The sequence below is a fragment of the Sylvia atricapilla genome, chromosome 1, assembly GCF_009819655.1.
Source record: "Sylvia atricapilla isolate bSylAtr1 chromosome 1, bSylAtr1.pri, whole genome shotgun sequence".
Taxonomy (NCBI): Eukaryota; Metazoa; Chordata; class Aves; order Passeriformes; family Sylviidae; genus Sylvia; species Sylvia atricapilla.
The window spans coordinates 10,178,613-10,194,690 of record NC_089140.1 but is presented as its reverse complement, the minus strand read 5'-3'; the positions used below and the strand labels follow the sequence as shown (position 1 = coordinate 10,194,690).

At 41.1% G+C, this 16,078-nt stretch overlaps 1 protein-coding gene across 5 annotated transcripts in view; it reads left to right on the top strand.

Annotated features, from left to right (window-relative positions):
• DIP2C (disco interacting protein 2 homolog C) overlaps positions 1-16,078 on the top strand; it is a 308,123-nt gene that overhangs the window by 164,943 nt on the left and 127,102 nt on the right. For 3 of the 5 annotated variants that reach the window (XM_066314623.1, XM_066314632.1, XM_066314616.1), the window contains exons 3-4: positions 1,467-1,634; positions 10,908-11,018. In XM_066314623.1, the coding sequence (XP_066170720.1) occupies positions 1,467-1,634; positions 10,908-11,018 (279 nt within the window). The remainder of the gene's footprint in view (positions 1-1,466; positions 1,635-10,907; positions 11,019-16,078) is intronic. The other 2 variants (XM_066314645.1, XM_066314638.1) reach the window with 1 other exon arrangement.

Genomic DNA, 16,078 nt, shown 5'->3' with positions numbered 1-16,078 from the left:
AGAATGAAGCAAATCAAATCAACAGAATTACAATACCAGAGGTGCAGTATATTAAATTTCCAGGTATTTATTGGTCCAGCCCGACTATCAGATGTACATTAGTCTTCACAGCTGGTTTTAATGAGACCTGCTTAGATTTGCTGGGTTATGGCGAGCCTCACAGCAATCCTCAATGCAGTGGCACAGTTGGTACCAGAATCTGTTTTTTATCTTTCAGTTGTTACTCTCCTTTCTTCACACAGGCAAATAGAGCTGTTTCTCCAGAAAACTCTCAGTCTTCTGGTCAAACTATATCCATAGCTGAAACTGCCGGGGGTTCATATGCATGTAATGATGAAAGAGAGAACATGGAGAACCTCACAGATTTTCCTTTCAAGGTCTCTACTGTGGTACTTAAGTTTTTCAGAGTAAGGAGAAGCAGCAGGATCTCTGTAAGCCAGTCTTGTGGTAAGGTCCATTCAGTAATTTGAAGAGGTCATGTCTGAGAATGTAGCTAACAGAGCTGTTTTAAAGATGGGACAAAATGGAATGAACATCATCTGCCCAGCCAATTGCTGGAAAATCCCTCACAAGAAATGTGGAATATGGATAAGTGAAGGTATTAGGATCAAGAAAAACAAGTATTGAAATATTGTCCACTGTTTTCTTATAAATATATTATGCTCAATCATTTAGCTGATGGCTAAATGGATTATTTTATTATAGTGGAAGACACTGCTTCTGCTGTATTAAAGTATTTTCCTCCATAAATGGATACTATTTGTGCTTGGGTCTTTTGCTGTCTTTGTACTTTTTGTTTGTTTTGTTGTCTTACCTTTTGGACAAAACTTGAAAAGGTTTGATTTGATATAATCCTTCTAAGACCTCACTCATCTGAATGGCTTTAAGTCCCTGCTTGCTAGGAAGGGGGAGGTGAATCCTTTCCAAGAGGAAGTAGGATGACAAAATGATGCTGCGTTTTGTAAGCCTCTGTTAATATCTCAACAATCACATACATGACCAGTTAGCCTTTTTTTTAAAAAAATAATTTTCTAACCTGTTTTGATGGGGAATGCAAGACTTAATAAGCTTTGATGGACTTGGATCTTGATGTTATGAGGGATTAAAGGTTTTAGAGATATTTTAAACCAGTATGGAAGCGGACATGACTTTTGCTGGGATTGGAGGCATTGGGAAAGGGCAGGAATTTGCATTCTGTGACTGTGTTCAACGAACTAAAGGAAATCCAAAGGCATTTCCCCTCTGCTGGGACATCCAATCCTCCTGCTGCACCTTTGCTAACATTCCTCCCGCCCATGTTGGCAGAGTGGAACATCGACCCGCGTTGGCTCCGTGGGTGTCCTGTGGTGTCTGTGCGTGCGTGTGCGTGTGTGCTCTTCTGCATGGGGGCAGCAGCTCCACTCGTTGCTGTAACAAATGTAAAAAAACTAAACGTGAATTAATTAGTTTTTTTCAACTTGTTACAGCAGCGAATGGAGCTGCCGCGGTACGGTGTAGACTGCAACACAGTGAAGGAGCTGCCAGAAGAATGCTCCGCACTGCCAACATTGGTGTCTGTGACATCCGGGAAGCGGCCGCTAGAGAGAGAGCAGCCAGCACGGCAGGAAACCGGCCTCTCTTTTATTTTCGTTTTGGTGAGCACGATGAATGTGTCTTTTCCAGTCCGTATCTGTATATAACTGTGCCTCATCTCGGAGCCTCTGGCAGATGCCCACATCAGTAGGATGGACATGGGGCTGCCAGTTGCAAGGCAGGACAACCAAAGGATGACATCTGGAAGGCCGTTGCTGGCTTTGTCTGCCTAAGAGTGAAGCGACGGGAAGGGAGGAGGAATAGCTCTTCTTAGTAACATTTGAACATATTAACACTTCTCTAGCTTCCATACCATGGATACTTTGGAGGAGGTTGCATACAATAAGCTGGTGAAACACAGGAATGCGTGTGTTTCTAATTCCCTTTCTGGCACTGCCTTTTTACAGAGCTGTAAACAGGCTCAAGCGCACCAGATTCCGGAGGAAGCTGTTAAAGTCTAAGCACCCCTAGTTCTATGCTGTTTTCAAGTAGAGATGTCTGCCTGAGCTCTGCTCACATCCAAGCCGTTCGGAGGCAGACTGACTTCCAGGAACAGGCATCAGGCTGGTACAGCAGGCTGAAGAACGTTTCACAGGGTTACATCTCTGCAGTGCAACGCATGACTCCAGCCATGCCTGTACAAGTGTGGCCTTCCCCAATACCCATCCCTCTTGGCAGGACCTGTGGCTGGTGGCAGGCTTTCTGCTTTATCCCTGCATTTGTAGCAAGGCTGCAGAGGATCCACAGCCCCTCAACACACCAGATTTTCTCTTTGCCAGCCATGTGGGCACATGGAAGATATCATACTCTAGCCTGTGTGCTTGTCCACACTCACACAGACTGTCCAGACATGTAAGGGATGGCTGGAGGGAAGATAAGATGTACAGTTCTTTCAGAACAAGACATACCTGTAAAAAGATTATCTATTGCAGAAACCCTTCTGCACTCATTTTCAAACTAATTTGCTATAATTCTATGGAGGAGACTTATATTGGATTCTGAGTGTGTTTGTATTTCTTCTCTTACACAGGGCTGCTCTAGCTCAGGTTCCCTCAGTCTGACATGGTTAAGTACTTCTGCCTGAGTTTTTTGCAAAATGGGAAGGATTTAATGTAAATTGCAGTTTCAGGTTTAACAGTATTAGTGATATTAAACCATGTGATGAATGTAACCAGTAAAAGGGCTGTAGGCATAGATGAACAGATATACATATATTGTCTTTTTGTCATGCTTATTGGGACGCTGTCATTTTGGAAAGGGAGAGCTGTTACTTTTCAGTAGTGGGATTAATAAAAGGTAAGGCCAGGGAACCATGTGGTTGACACCCCAGGTGATGTAGGGGTTGGCTCTTAGGCTCCCTCTTTCTGACAGGACAATCCCAGAGAGCGTATTGTCACGTGCTGTACAGCAAACGTGCAGTGACACACAGGGGATGTGCCAGATCCACTGCACATTTGCAGGCTGACTCCACAGTGCATGCCCAGCAAGTCTGACACATCCAGATGCTGCACAGACTGCACATATGCAAAGGACATTTGTACTATTCCAGCCAGGCTGTCGAAGATCCAGAAATCCGGAACGGATATGCTGCATTTGGCAGTGTTAATGGGAGAAGGGATGGGGGGAGCCCCCTTTTTCTTTCCCATTAAATCCCCACCTGCTTTAAGTCAGGAAGACAAAAGTACAGCTTTGTTTCCTCAAGATGCTTTCTGAGGATGTGAGTTTGTAGCTGGAGGTATTCTGTGTGCAGAGCAGTTTTTCTATCCTTAGCATGCCCATGTGTCAGACATCTAAAAATAATAGTGAATCCAGACCTTTATAGCTGTACATACATCCCTATCCCTCTGGTGTGGTGACCTTTCTCTTACTGCCTCTGTAGAGGAGCCGTGACAGCCAAGAGCTGAAGTAACCACTTAAACAGGGATTTATTTCAGAATAACTTTCTGAATTTTATCTTGATTTGATCATTCAGTTCTGGGTAAGATAACATGGACAACTGCATGCACACTATAAAGAAAAACCCTCCCTAGAAGAAAAAAAAACAAAACACTAAATTACCTGTATTCCCCATAAGCTGTAGTTTTACCCAATTTGCTTCCAGGAAATTTGATTATTCATTCACGGAACAGAGACAATGTTGTTATCAATTAAGCATTGCTTCTAAGAGCTTAGACATGGGTGGTTCATTCTCTCTTAATCAAGTGCTGTGTCTCCACTAGATTGCTTTCTGTAATTTCCCATCATTGGTACCACCAGCATAGCTCTATTTGTAGTGTAACCATGTGGACCAGTCATCAGTGCTTTATTTATTATGGTTAATAAATCTGTGAGATGTGGTGCTTAAAAGGCACCTGCTGCTCCTTTCACATGCCTGGAGACAGATCCCTGCACCTCCTGCTGCTGGAGCCCCAACAGCACCGGCTAGGGAACATTTCAAGCTATGCAGGGCAGGGAAGATAATACATTTGTGCAGAAGATCACTTTGACTTATGAAAAAGCAATTTTCTGTAGAATTACAGGAACCATTTTCCACAGCCTCTCTTATTAGCATGACACATATATTAATACATATCTGTTCTCTGTGCATATATTTGCATACTTTCTATGGGTATGTGTGCATGCCTTTGCTTTCAGCTATTCCTGCTGCTAAGTCTTAAGGCACTCCAAGTACACTTGGTGATTGCAATTTCATTTTTTCTTCCACAGACATTATTTTTATTGCTACATTATTTGGATTGCAGAGATTGCAAGGAAATATTTAAACAAAATTTGTTTCCGAAAAAATGTTCTCATACATTCATTTTATTAATATCAACAAGTATTCCTATCACGTCTGCCTTCCTAATCCTCAAAGACCTTACCAAGGCATAACCATGAAGGGGCATTTCAAAGATTGTATGTGTGTTGAGAACATGGATCTCATTGAAAGGCACGTGCATTGCACAACATGTGGGCACATCCCTGAAACCGTGGGACAGATGTTTCACAGATGAGAAACTACAGCACACAGACAAATGCCTAATAAGTCTTGGGCTTGGAAAACAGCTTGGTTTTGAATTGTTGGATGCCTGCAGAGCTTAGTTTGCATAAAAAAGAAGGTACTGAAAGCCTCTGAGAAGTACCCCTTGAGGCCATCATTTAAATATGATGGTTACTGTTTTGGTTTTGCTACCAAAAGCAAAAGCTAACATTTTATAATTCAGAGAGTCCAGTTAACATTTTATAATTCTTTGGGTTTTGATGGCATGTCTGTTTTCTCTCCTTTACCAAGACCTCATAATAATTAAACCTTGTTCAAACACAGAGCAAAAAATTCCTTCTTTCACTTTTCACTAAGAAGTACATGTTAGTAATGCAGGTAGTGGTTTCAGCACTTGGTGTGATTTTTTGGTGGAGAGGATATTTTTAGTACGCATCAGAATTGGTGTGTTTTTCAAAAAATTTGAGGATTTCCAAGGAAATATCTGTTGATGTTCCTGGAGGCCACCTGCAGAACATAAGAGAACATAGGAGGAAACATGAAAGTGTTGGTCTAAAATCTGACAAATGGGTGAGGAAAGATGGCTCAGTCAGAGGTGGACAACAGAGGGTAGAAAGGAAAAACATGACTGAGGGCCTTAAAGCTTAACCAGCTCTAGAGCAGAGAAGGTGGAGTCTGTGGAGGTGTTTGAAGAGCTGGGTGCCGCTGTCAAAGTGAGAAACTGCTGGAATTCACAATGCTGCCTGAATTTGTCTGCAGTGTGATTTGACCAGCCCATTGGTGAATATGTTTGCTTTGTGAATAGGTAGTCTTCTTTTACATATTCTACAAAAAGAATCTTCAAATGGGATACTGAAACTGTCTAAAGAAAAATGGAAATCAAAGATCACATATGCACTGGAGCTGTAATGTGATGTCCACCATCACTGTGATAAAGGACAGAAAAAAAGAAGCCCGTGATATCCATCATGCTAAGCTTGACTTGAAAGCTAAACCTTTCAAGGAAATGCTGGAAGGCAAAATTGAGATTGTAATAAGGAAAGAAAATTTGAAGTATGTGCATTGCATTGTTTTAAGTCAGACCAAGAGTAAGCTCACCTGTGAAGGAAAAGTTTTAATTAAACAAATCTAATGAGAAATTACATTTTTCCAGTTTTATCCAGCAGAACATGGCTCCACTTTCCTGAATGGCTTTGGTTATTGTATTTTAAATCTCCCTTGGCTTATCCAGTGAATTCATTACTTCATTGAACATTTGATGGGAAGAGTGAAATGCCATGCTAAGTAACGAGTTCCGTGGGGATGGTGTGACATTTAGCATGTTTACAAAATTCACTGTGTGTTCATACCTGGCTTTGCTTTTAAAGCTGAGCCATCAGCCATTGAACAGAAGCTCAGGAAATACGGTGAAGGGGGAAGGTAAATAGTGTTTCTTAAAACTGCACTGCAAGCACTGTGTGCCTTCCTTCCCACTGGCCCTGGAGTTGTTTGGTTTATCCTACAGCTCTCTCTCCTGGGGGCACACATTGTTAGTTAGTTTTAGAACAATAAATGTAGCCTCCACCTAAGAATGGCTTCTATTTCTTGTCAGTTAGACATTTCAGCTTTTAAATATTTTTAGGTTCAAAAATGTGGCACAGAGATAAGAATAACATCAAAGCAGCTTGTCAGCTGTCATTAAGGAAATAATTGTCCTCTGTTGGAGAGGGCAGTGCAGTTATTGCCATGTTATCAGCACAGTGTTGCAATTTAGCTACAAAAAGAAGAAATAAAGAAAGCAGAAACAAGGAGGTGAATGGGTAAAAAAAAAAATAAAATAGAGGCAAAACCTGCTTCCAGCTGACAGTTTTGTACCTTCCATGCACTTAAAAATAAAGCTATCCAGCTTGCAGGGGTATTGCTTAAATAACTTAACTGAGGCTCTTGCATTTTTAGCTAAATTCAGTCAAGACAGGATACAGCTTGCAGGTTAGGGTTCATGGATTGATATATCTGCATTAAGTTGTCTGGCTATGAACCTTATATTTATGTTTCCATTCTTATGTGAGGAGATATAGTTAATTCAGTTGATGAAACCCAAAGAGTTTTTCAGTTTATTCCAAAGCAGATACCTTCACTGACCACTTGCACAGCTCTCAGGGCTTCACTGGATTTATGGAGTTGTCAGAGGATGGGTGTCTGATACTGTTCAGAACTTCCTACGGTACTGGAGACATCTGCACAGAGTGAGCACACATAAAATGGGACAATGCCATTCTAGTCAAGTCAAGTATCACAGTCCACAACATCTGCAAAGAAATTTGACACCTTTGTTTTGAATCCTGAGTTCTGGTCCAGGTCTCTGTTTTTCATAATGGGAGCTTAGCTTAAGCACCTTCTTGTAGACACCTAAATATAAGTGTCTTAGGAGCTTTAGCTTGTATTAGGAACATGTCTGTTTGCTCCAGTGCACCTGCTGCTGCCTGTGTGTGTTGTGATGACCATGTAGCACGGATTTCTAAGCCTCTCATATAAAATAACTGTGTTCCAGGCATATATATTTTCCTGAAATTCCTCATAGCTTGCAAAGAGTCAATCACTAGTGCTAATCACACTAACCTGATAAAGTCCTGCTTCAGCTACAAGTCTGGGGTAGACCATGGTGTTATTAAGAATTATGCTGCTTTGACAGTGACTGTGAATGTGTCTGTGCACAGGGCACTGGCATGACACTTAGGAAAGCCATTCATTGCTCTGCCACCTCCTCAAATTTAGGAATCGATCCAAGTATGGATTCTCAAGCCATTACGCCGCCAATTCACAAACCTGTCTGGATGAGGCTGCACTTGAACAAGCATTAGCACTTAACTCACAGACCCTTGTGCTGGCTGTGAAAGCTATCAATTTTTGGGGTTTAGTTATGTTCAGAAGTAGAAGTGAAAAAAAAATATATTCTTGTTACTGCACTTAACTGCTGGAGCCTTCATGGAGGTGAACAATTTGGCTGTTAACACTGCATTGTTATTTGTGGCAACACTTCACTGATTTCATGGTAGTCATTATTCTGCATGGCTTTTACTCCCACCATTGCTCAGGAATGGCAGTGTGTAGGTTCTTGCTATTGTGTCCCTTTGTCTCACACCATTGCTGGTGCCTTGGGAGCTGGTGGGTGCACAGGAAGCCAAGATGTGAGTCCAGGCAATCCAGCTAATTCCTGCTCCAGACCCTTCAGTAAAGAACTGACATCCAGTTCCTGCTGTCTCTCCAAAGTGGGGCAGTGCTTTCTGTCTTTTCATCCTAGGGGAACATAATACAAAGTGTCCCCACAGTTGGCTGATGCAGAGCTTCTCTGTGTATTTTAGCACACAATTAACTTCCTCATCTTAATTGGTGTTATCAGTGACCCAAGTTCACATGTCCTGCTCCACACTTGGGTAGAGGTTTATTGACTGTTTTTATATATATGGCAAGTGGGAAGTAAAGCCATCAAATGGTCCCCCAGATCTCATAACAGATTTTGATATTCTCGATCAGTTTTCTATAACCTTAAATGACTACTGGTGCAGGATGATGAGTTGGGGCTCCCTCTTTCCTGACTGTGAAGAAACTTTATGTTGCCCATTGGGTCAGAACTGACTTACTTAAAAGAACAAACACATATATTCAAAGTAGGAGGGAATAAAACTTGCTAAAGTGTCTCAGTTTTAAGATTAGATGAGACACTTAATGTATCTGTAGTAAAAACACAATCTCCATTGTGCACTGGAGGAGGGAAGAGCCTTGGTAGTGTCAGGGAATGCTGTGGGCAGCAGTGCTGCTTGGACAGTTGGGTGTCCTGTCTTCTGCCATGGCAGGGTTTGATGTTCTCCTATATGCACTGTTTATTTTACAACTTATTTTACCAAAAAGATGTCTGTGTAGTGCCCACAGCTGCAGAAAAGGGGCTGGGATACTTGAAGTGTCTCACAGTCACTTCCCACAGGAGAGGGAAGCCACAGGCTTGGATGTATTTTGCCCAGTGGTTTCCAGGTCTGCCAGGAGGATCTCACTCCTACAGCAGTTGGGCACCTCTGAAACGGATGCATTTCCTTGCAACTTAATTTCCCCAAGATGTTTCTAAAGTCTATTGCATGTGTTTTATTTTGGTTTTCTTTTTTTTTTTTTTTTGTTTGGAAGATGCAGTTCCTGTATTATTTTCCTGTATGTTATACTGCAACACAATGTTTCAATTATCTTTCTCTGATTTTTTTCCACATGCCACTGAGCTACACAAGTCACTTACAATGGGAAGTGTGGCACTTAGCAAAACCTCTGTCACACAGCATCAGTGTTAGGTGCAGAATTTTGGGGTGTGTTTTCCTGGGATTTTTGTGAATATGTGTGATTTCCAGAAATTATTTAATTCCTGACAATGTAGATAAGGACTGAGACGAGTAATAGTGCTTAGCATCTCAAACAGACAGAAACATACTTTTTAGAAAAATTTCAGTCAAGATTAGTTTTATTATTAACTATGTATTGCTCATTTTCAGGGTCACCAAATAAAAGAAGAAAAATTCTAAATATAAAAGGGAGGATAAAGTATTTTTTTTGATATATAAAAGGGAGGAAAAAGTACTCCTTTTGATTATTTCAGTGATTTAGAAGTCAGGTTCACCTGACTGAAAGAATATTAAGGGAAGTGAGAGCAAGTGAAATTATGCAGTACTGTAGTGTGGAGACTGAGGAGTTAAACAAAGACATTTTATTTGATTTAAGAGAGTGAATTATTAATCACAATCTGAGTAGAGGAAAATTTATGGATTCATTCTGTCTTTTAGGCGCCTATGAGGTTTTACTCCAAGCATGTTTTTTAGCCAACCAACCATTCCTCCACAAAATCAAAGCAGACTTGACATTGCTGATAATCCAGAGATTTAAGAGAGAAGCTGGATTTCGAGTGCCATTTATTTTCACAAAGAAATAACCAAGCAGACAATGTCTACTTTTTTCAAAAGATGCTTTTTAAAATAAAGAGTCCATTGAAACCCAACTGAGACTGATCGAAGTAAACACGATTTTCTGTTGGTTGGTAGTCTGCATGAATGTTCTTGTTTCCACAAATGTAAACACATAGCCCTCTCCAATAAGCTGGCATTGAACCATTCAGAAATAGTAGTGGAGAGTTTTTACATTAAGTTTTAATTGAAAAATATGAACATATTTCCAAGGACTGTTTTGTTGAATCCAATTTTAAGTTATGAATCCTACATTTGAGCCCTAAGTGCAAGGGGCCAGTTTCTTTTTCTGGTGTTACAGTTACACATAGTGTGTACCTACTTCTTAAAGGCAAAAATGATAGGAAAGAATCAATTTAATTTTGTGAGGTACTCCTGGTTCTTACCCCTGTGCATCACACACCCAAGGCTCTGTGCTTTGTTAGCTCCAATCTGAATGCATCAGCTGGGCTTGTCTGCTCAGGTTCTTCTCTGGCAGAGAGCAGGGCACCACATCATGCCATTATTACAGATACAGGTCTGCTTTCTGTTCGTATTGTTTGTTTGAACTTTCCTGCTTTAGCCATTGCCTTCTCTCTTCTCTGGAAGTTGTCCAAAACATAAATTTCTAGAAGTGTTTATATATCATGCTGCTGCTGTATTACTACTGTAGTTTAAGAACCTTTCAAGAAAATACTATTAGAAAAAAAAGTAAATTTGCTATGGGAAAGGGATTAATAAAAGGTTTGAATCTCAAAAATACTGGATGTTTAGGCTCAGCATACTCAAATGCTGCAGGTTTGCAAGGTTATTTTTGTTGTTTTGCTGGAATAGGTTACTTTTTTCAGCCTGGTTTGGTGCAGTTGTTGTTTGCTTTCTGACCCGTGGTAGCTAAAGATGACTATAGGTATTACTATAGTTCCCACAGGAACTAGCTTCCATAGGTTAGTATTGTGTTGTCACCAGCTGACACCATCCAACCAGATGAGGTTTTAGATGATAACACACTACGTTTTCCTAGGAACCAATTTGCAGAAGGTTTCAATATCCATTGCAATGGCGTCTGCCTTTACTAGCTCATTTAAATATTTCCTAAATACTACTTTATGAAAAGTCATCTGTTTGTGGAAATAACAAAATACCAAGCTTACTGTCTGTTTGCTCTTTCTATGTTGTCCATGACCCTGGAAAAATGGTTTTTTAGAGAGAACCAGGAAAGTAACCACATCAGAAAAGCTGACCAGAGGCAAGTAGTGTGTAACCAATTGACACGACGTGCTTTAGGCACTGAATGTTCATTTGCTACTCCTGGTGTATGCTGAACTCGTCCTCACTATCTATCTTCCAAAATTCAATCAGAATGAGCTGTTTGGTTTTGTTTTCTTTTTTCATTGATGCAGGGGTGGACCAGGCGTTACCACAAGAGCGTCGAACTCCTGTCACTCCATCCTCTTCCTCTCGGTATCACCGTCGCAGGTCCTCAGGGTCACGGGATGAGCGCTACAGATCGGGTGAGTGGGACTGGAGACCCCAGAACTGGTGTGAAAATTTGAATGGTCTTGTTCTGTTCCTTGCTTTTTTACAAAGAAGTTTGTTGTAAACTCGTGTGGCTGTATCTGGGGAACATTCCTTGTGTGAATACAGAGACACTGTCCAAGCGTGCAGGGGTGGAGTTACAAAGCCAAGATGCATCTGGAACTGGATTTGACAGCAAGTGTGAAGGCCTTCAACAGGCACATTAGTGAAAAAGGAAAGACTAGGGAAAGCATGGTCCCACTGCTGAATGGGGCAGGAGACCAGGTGACAAGGGCATGGAAAAGGCCAAGATAATTAACCTTTGCTTTGGTCTGTGCTGATGATATTTGAGTTTTGGAAAGCAAGGCACCTGAGACCAGTGGGAAAGTCTTGAGCAATGACAACCTACACTCTGTGAAGAAGAATCAGTACAGGGAATATTTGAACAAACTGAATGAGTAGAAGTCTGTGTGACATGATGGGGGTGCATCACTGACGAATGTGAGTCCACTTTCAACTCCTCAAAAAGTTGTGTCAGTCAGGGGAGGTTTCCACAGACTGAGAGAAAGCAAGGCTCACTCTAGGAACAGCAAGAAATAGGATGTGGGAAACTACAGGTCAGCCAGACTCTTCTTGATCTCTTGAGCAGGTGGTAAAGCAAATAATTCTGGAACCTGTTTTTAAATATATGAAGGACAAGGCAGTGACTGGGAGTAGACAGAAAGGATTTGCAAAGTTCTCATATAGGTTGGTCAATTCATGCTTGATCAGCTTAGTGACCTTCCACAGTGAGATGACTTTGCTGAAGGTTGAAGGAAGAGCAGTGGAAGTTGGACGACTTGACTTCAGTGAGGCTTTTGACAGTGTCTCTCATAACATTCTCCTTGACAAACTAGTGAAATGTGGATTAGATAAGTGGACAGCAAGGTGGTCTGAAAATTGGCTAAAATTGAATTCAGAGAGTTGTGATCAGTGTCACAAAGTCCAGCTAGACACCAGTCTCTGATGGGTACTGTAGGGAGTGGATACTGGCTCCAGTATGCCTTAATAGCTTCATTAGTGACTTTCCAGGTGACACAGGGCCCTCTTTACACACTGGCAGATGATACCGAATTGGAAAGAGCAGTTGATAAACCACACGTGTAATGGCATTCAGAGGGATCTGGGCAGCTCTGAAACTTCTTTACTCTTGCCTTTAAAGGTGTAAACTGCATGTACAACACCTTACCACGATGAAGGGTAGGTGTGCTCAGCTGTTGTTTGAACTGCTTCAGAGGCTGCTGCAGTAGGAGCATCCTTCTCAGATAGCAGCCTGAGGCCATGGACTGTTCATCTGGTGCTGCCTCTCTTGGAATGGGAATTAGGGAGCTGTAGAGAGCAGCACCCACCAGCCTTTGTGGCAGAGAGACCCTGGTGAGCTAAGAGTCAGAAGCCAGAGCCTGATGGTTGTGGAGGGTCTTGAGGAGAGTGAATTTGGCTGTGGAAGCTCTGGACTGTGTTTGAGAGATGCCTCTTGCTGGATGCAGTTAGACTCATTCAAATATGAAAAAATTGATTTAAGCAGAAGAAAAAGCTTTCTTTTCTCTAAGAGAAGTTGAACACTGGCACAAGTTGCTCAGAGAAGTTGTGGTGTCTCCATTATTTGGGCTATTTAAAACCCCACTGGATATGGCCCCAAGGGGTGTGCTGTAAATGACCATGCCTAGAGCAGGGAGTTGGACTGGGTGGTCTCCAGAGGTTCCTGCTGACCTACTCCAGTCTCTGGTTCTGTGACACAGCTGAATTTTACTGTACTGATTCTAGTTTAGTAATACTATAAGAAAAAATATTGAATTTGCAGTATAGCAAGTTGGGAACATCATTATGCCCTAAATAGAAGCACTGATTAAAAGAAGATAAAATTAATTTCAGAGCTGAACAGAAGGGTAATAACTCATTTTCAAGTGAATGGGATCCAACTTTCTTCGTGATACTGCTCCAGATATAACACAAAATAAAGGAAGTGATTGGTTTAAAACTGGTTTATAATGGCTTCTCACAACAAGAAAGACATTGAAGTGCTGGAGCATGTCCAGAGAAGGGTAGTGAAATTGGCAAAGGGTCTGAAGCACAAGTCTTATAAGGAGCAGCTGAGGGAACTAGAGGTGTTTACCCTGGAGAAAAGGAGGCTCTGGGGAGACCTTATCACTCTGTACAACTTTCTGAAAGGAAACTGGACACAGGTGGGGTTCAGCCTCTCTTCACAAGTAAGAAGAGATAGGACTAGAGAAAATGGACTCAAGTTGTGCCAGGGGAGGTTTAGGTTGGATATTAGGAAAAAATTCTTCACCAAAAGAGTTGTCAGCCACTGGAACAGGCTGCCCTGGGAAGAGGTGGAATGACAATCCCTGAAAGTATTTAAAAGGCATGTGGATGTGGCACTTGGGGATGTGGTTGAATAGTGAACACGGTGGTGCTAGGTTAATGGTTGGTCTCGATAATGTTATCTTTTCCAAACTTAACAATTCTGTGACTCCATAAAAGAAAAGTGAGCTCTGAAACTTCTTTACTCTTGCCTTTAAAGGTGTAAACTGCATGTACAACACCTTACCACGATGAAGGGTAGGTGTGTTCAGCTGTTGTTTGAACTGCTTCAGGGGCTGCTGCAGTAGGAGCATCCTTCTCAGATAGCAGCCTGAGGCCATGGAGTGTTCATCTGGTGCTGCCTCTCTTGGAATGGGAATTAGGGAGCTGTAGAGAGCAGCACCCACCAGCCTTTGTGGCAGAGAGAGCCTGGTGAGCTGAGAGTCAGAAGCCAGAGCCTGATGGTTGTGGAGGGTCTTGAGGAGAGTGAATTTGGCTGTGGAAGCTCTGGATTGTGTTTGAGAGATGCCTCTTGCTGGATGCAGTCTGACTCCTTATGCTGACACAAATGGAAAATTGTGGAGAGCTCCTTATTAAACCTTTTGTAGCATATCTCTGGTTCATTCCATTAGTCAAAGACCTTGCCAGTCCCATTTAAAGGAAAATTACATGATAAATGTGGCAGAGAAAGTTCATGTGTGTCCAGGCCATTCTGATAAATTTTTAAAACTCCCTCCTCCCCTCAGAAACCCTGAGTTCATACTGTAGATGTTGCCAATTTTTTGTTGAATAATGGTCGTGGTATCTGCATAATAATTCCTTGATATATAAGCTCCTAAAAGTTCCTCCAACTTTACACTATAAATGGTCTGATTTCTACCCAGTGTTTTTAAATAGGTAAAAAAATACTATTCCTGAACTTGTATAATTTGTGGGCGTTCAACACACGGTCCTCAGCTCTCCAAGCTGTGACTCGCCAGAGCAGTTCTGTTTTTAAGACATGTGCATTTGACTGTGCTTGAGCGATGTTTGTTGTTTGTAAATGAAGACATTGAGTCAGTTTGGGGATGGGCAAAAGGAGCCATCCTGCATATCTTCATTGTGTACCTCTTCTGAGACCCCAAGAGTGCTGTGAGTTGGTGTTGCTGCCTCTTGGTTTCAGCTGCTGTCTGCTGCCTTAAAAGGAAGGCATTTCTTCAGTGAAATGGCACATGAAGTCCTATCTTAGGGATGGGCCAAGTTGTAATTATATGTATTTACAAATAACAAAGACACAAACTTCGTTGCTGTGGAGAAAAGTAAGGAATTCAGTGTAAAGGGCTGTTATTAGGGCAGGAGTCTCACTTAAGAAGAGTCAGGACTGTACTATAAATTCAGATCTTACTGCTCTGAAAATGTCCTCAGTGTTAAAACTGAAAAGCTTGACAGTGTTTTGGGGACTCCTGGCAAGGCTTTGAATTCTTATCTGGGTTGCTGTATAGCATGACTCCTCAGCAAGGCACCAAGCTCTCCAGCAAACTGGTTTGAGCAACTCCTGCATCTTCACTCACTCAAAAGAAAATCAAATGTAGCAAATGCCAGTGAAAGTAAATGTAAGAATACATTTCAATTTTTAAAAGTTACCAGATCATCTTCAAATTTGCTTTTAGAGGAGCTTTGCTAATATACAATGCAATGTTTCACCCTGAAAAAAACCCCAAACAACCCTGAACTATGTCCTTCTCTGTATTGCCTCTATGAGATCAGAAGTCTGTTTCGTCCTTGGTCTCTTAATTACTGAATTATTTGTAGGTTGCAAACTTACAGGTCAGGTTTCATTCGGGTTATCATGTTTTCAGATTCAGATTTGCTTCAGGTAGAAGCCTTTGGCTTGTTGATTTGCTGTGCTTAATACATCAGCATCTCTGCTCTGATCACGTTGTGATTGTTAGATCCTAGCTGTTACCCAGATTGAGTGTTTGTTATCATATTTGGCACATCTACTTGGAAAAAGCCCAAAACAAAATGAATACACACTCTTTAACCAATAAGGAATTCACATCTAGGAAACCATTTCCCTTCCTTAGTGTTTTTCACAGTTTATTTCAATTAACATCTGCAAATAAATCTCCCATTCCAACTCTGATCAAAGTCCTTTTCTGTCTCTTCTTGGTAAGGTTTTCCTAATTGGAAGTCTAAGATGCTGAAAGTCATCCAGTTCTCCTTCCATGCCTTTGCTTTTTATGTGGATTTAGATGTCAGCAAAGATTGTTTAATGAACTCTCTTTGGAGTCTCAAAATCATTGCTGCCACCAGTATCACCTTCAACTGATTTTCTTGTATGATGCAAAATGTCAAACTGTGACATTTTTATTCCTTACCTGGTTTTTTTTACCTCCATTTTTTTTATTATTTTTTCATTAATGTTGTAACCAAATTTTTCAACACTATAATTTTGAAAACCTGCTTTCTATGATTTTATATTCTAAATAAAATTGACAGTTGAGTTTGTGGACTCTATTTTTTCCCTCTAAATGTTCCTGGGATATTGCTTGTTTCAAGATAATTGAATTTTATAGTTCAGCCTACACTGTAAATTTAGTCTAATTCTTTAAAACCAAAAAGATTTAAAATTTCCTGGCTGCTTCTTTTTTATACAGGAAGGAAGCCTGAAACCATTATGTTTCAAAATGTCAGCTTTGATAATTTTTCAGATGTCTAAAGAAATAGAAAA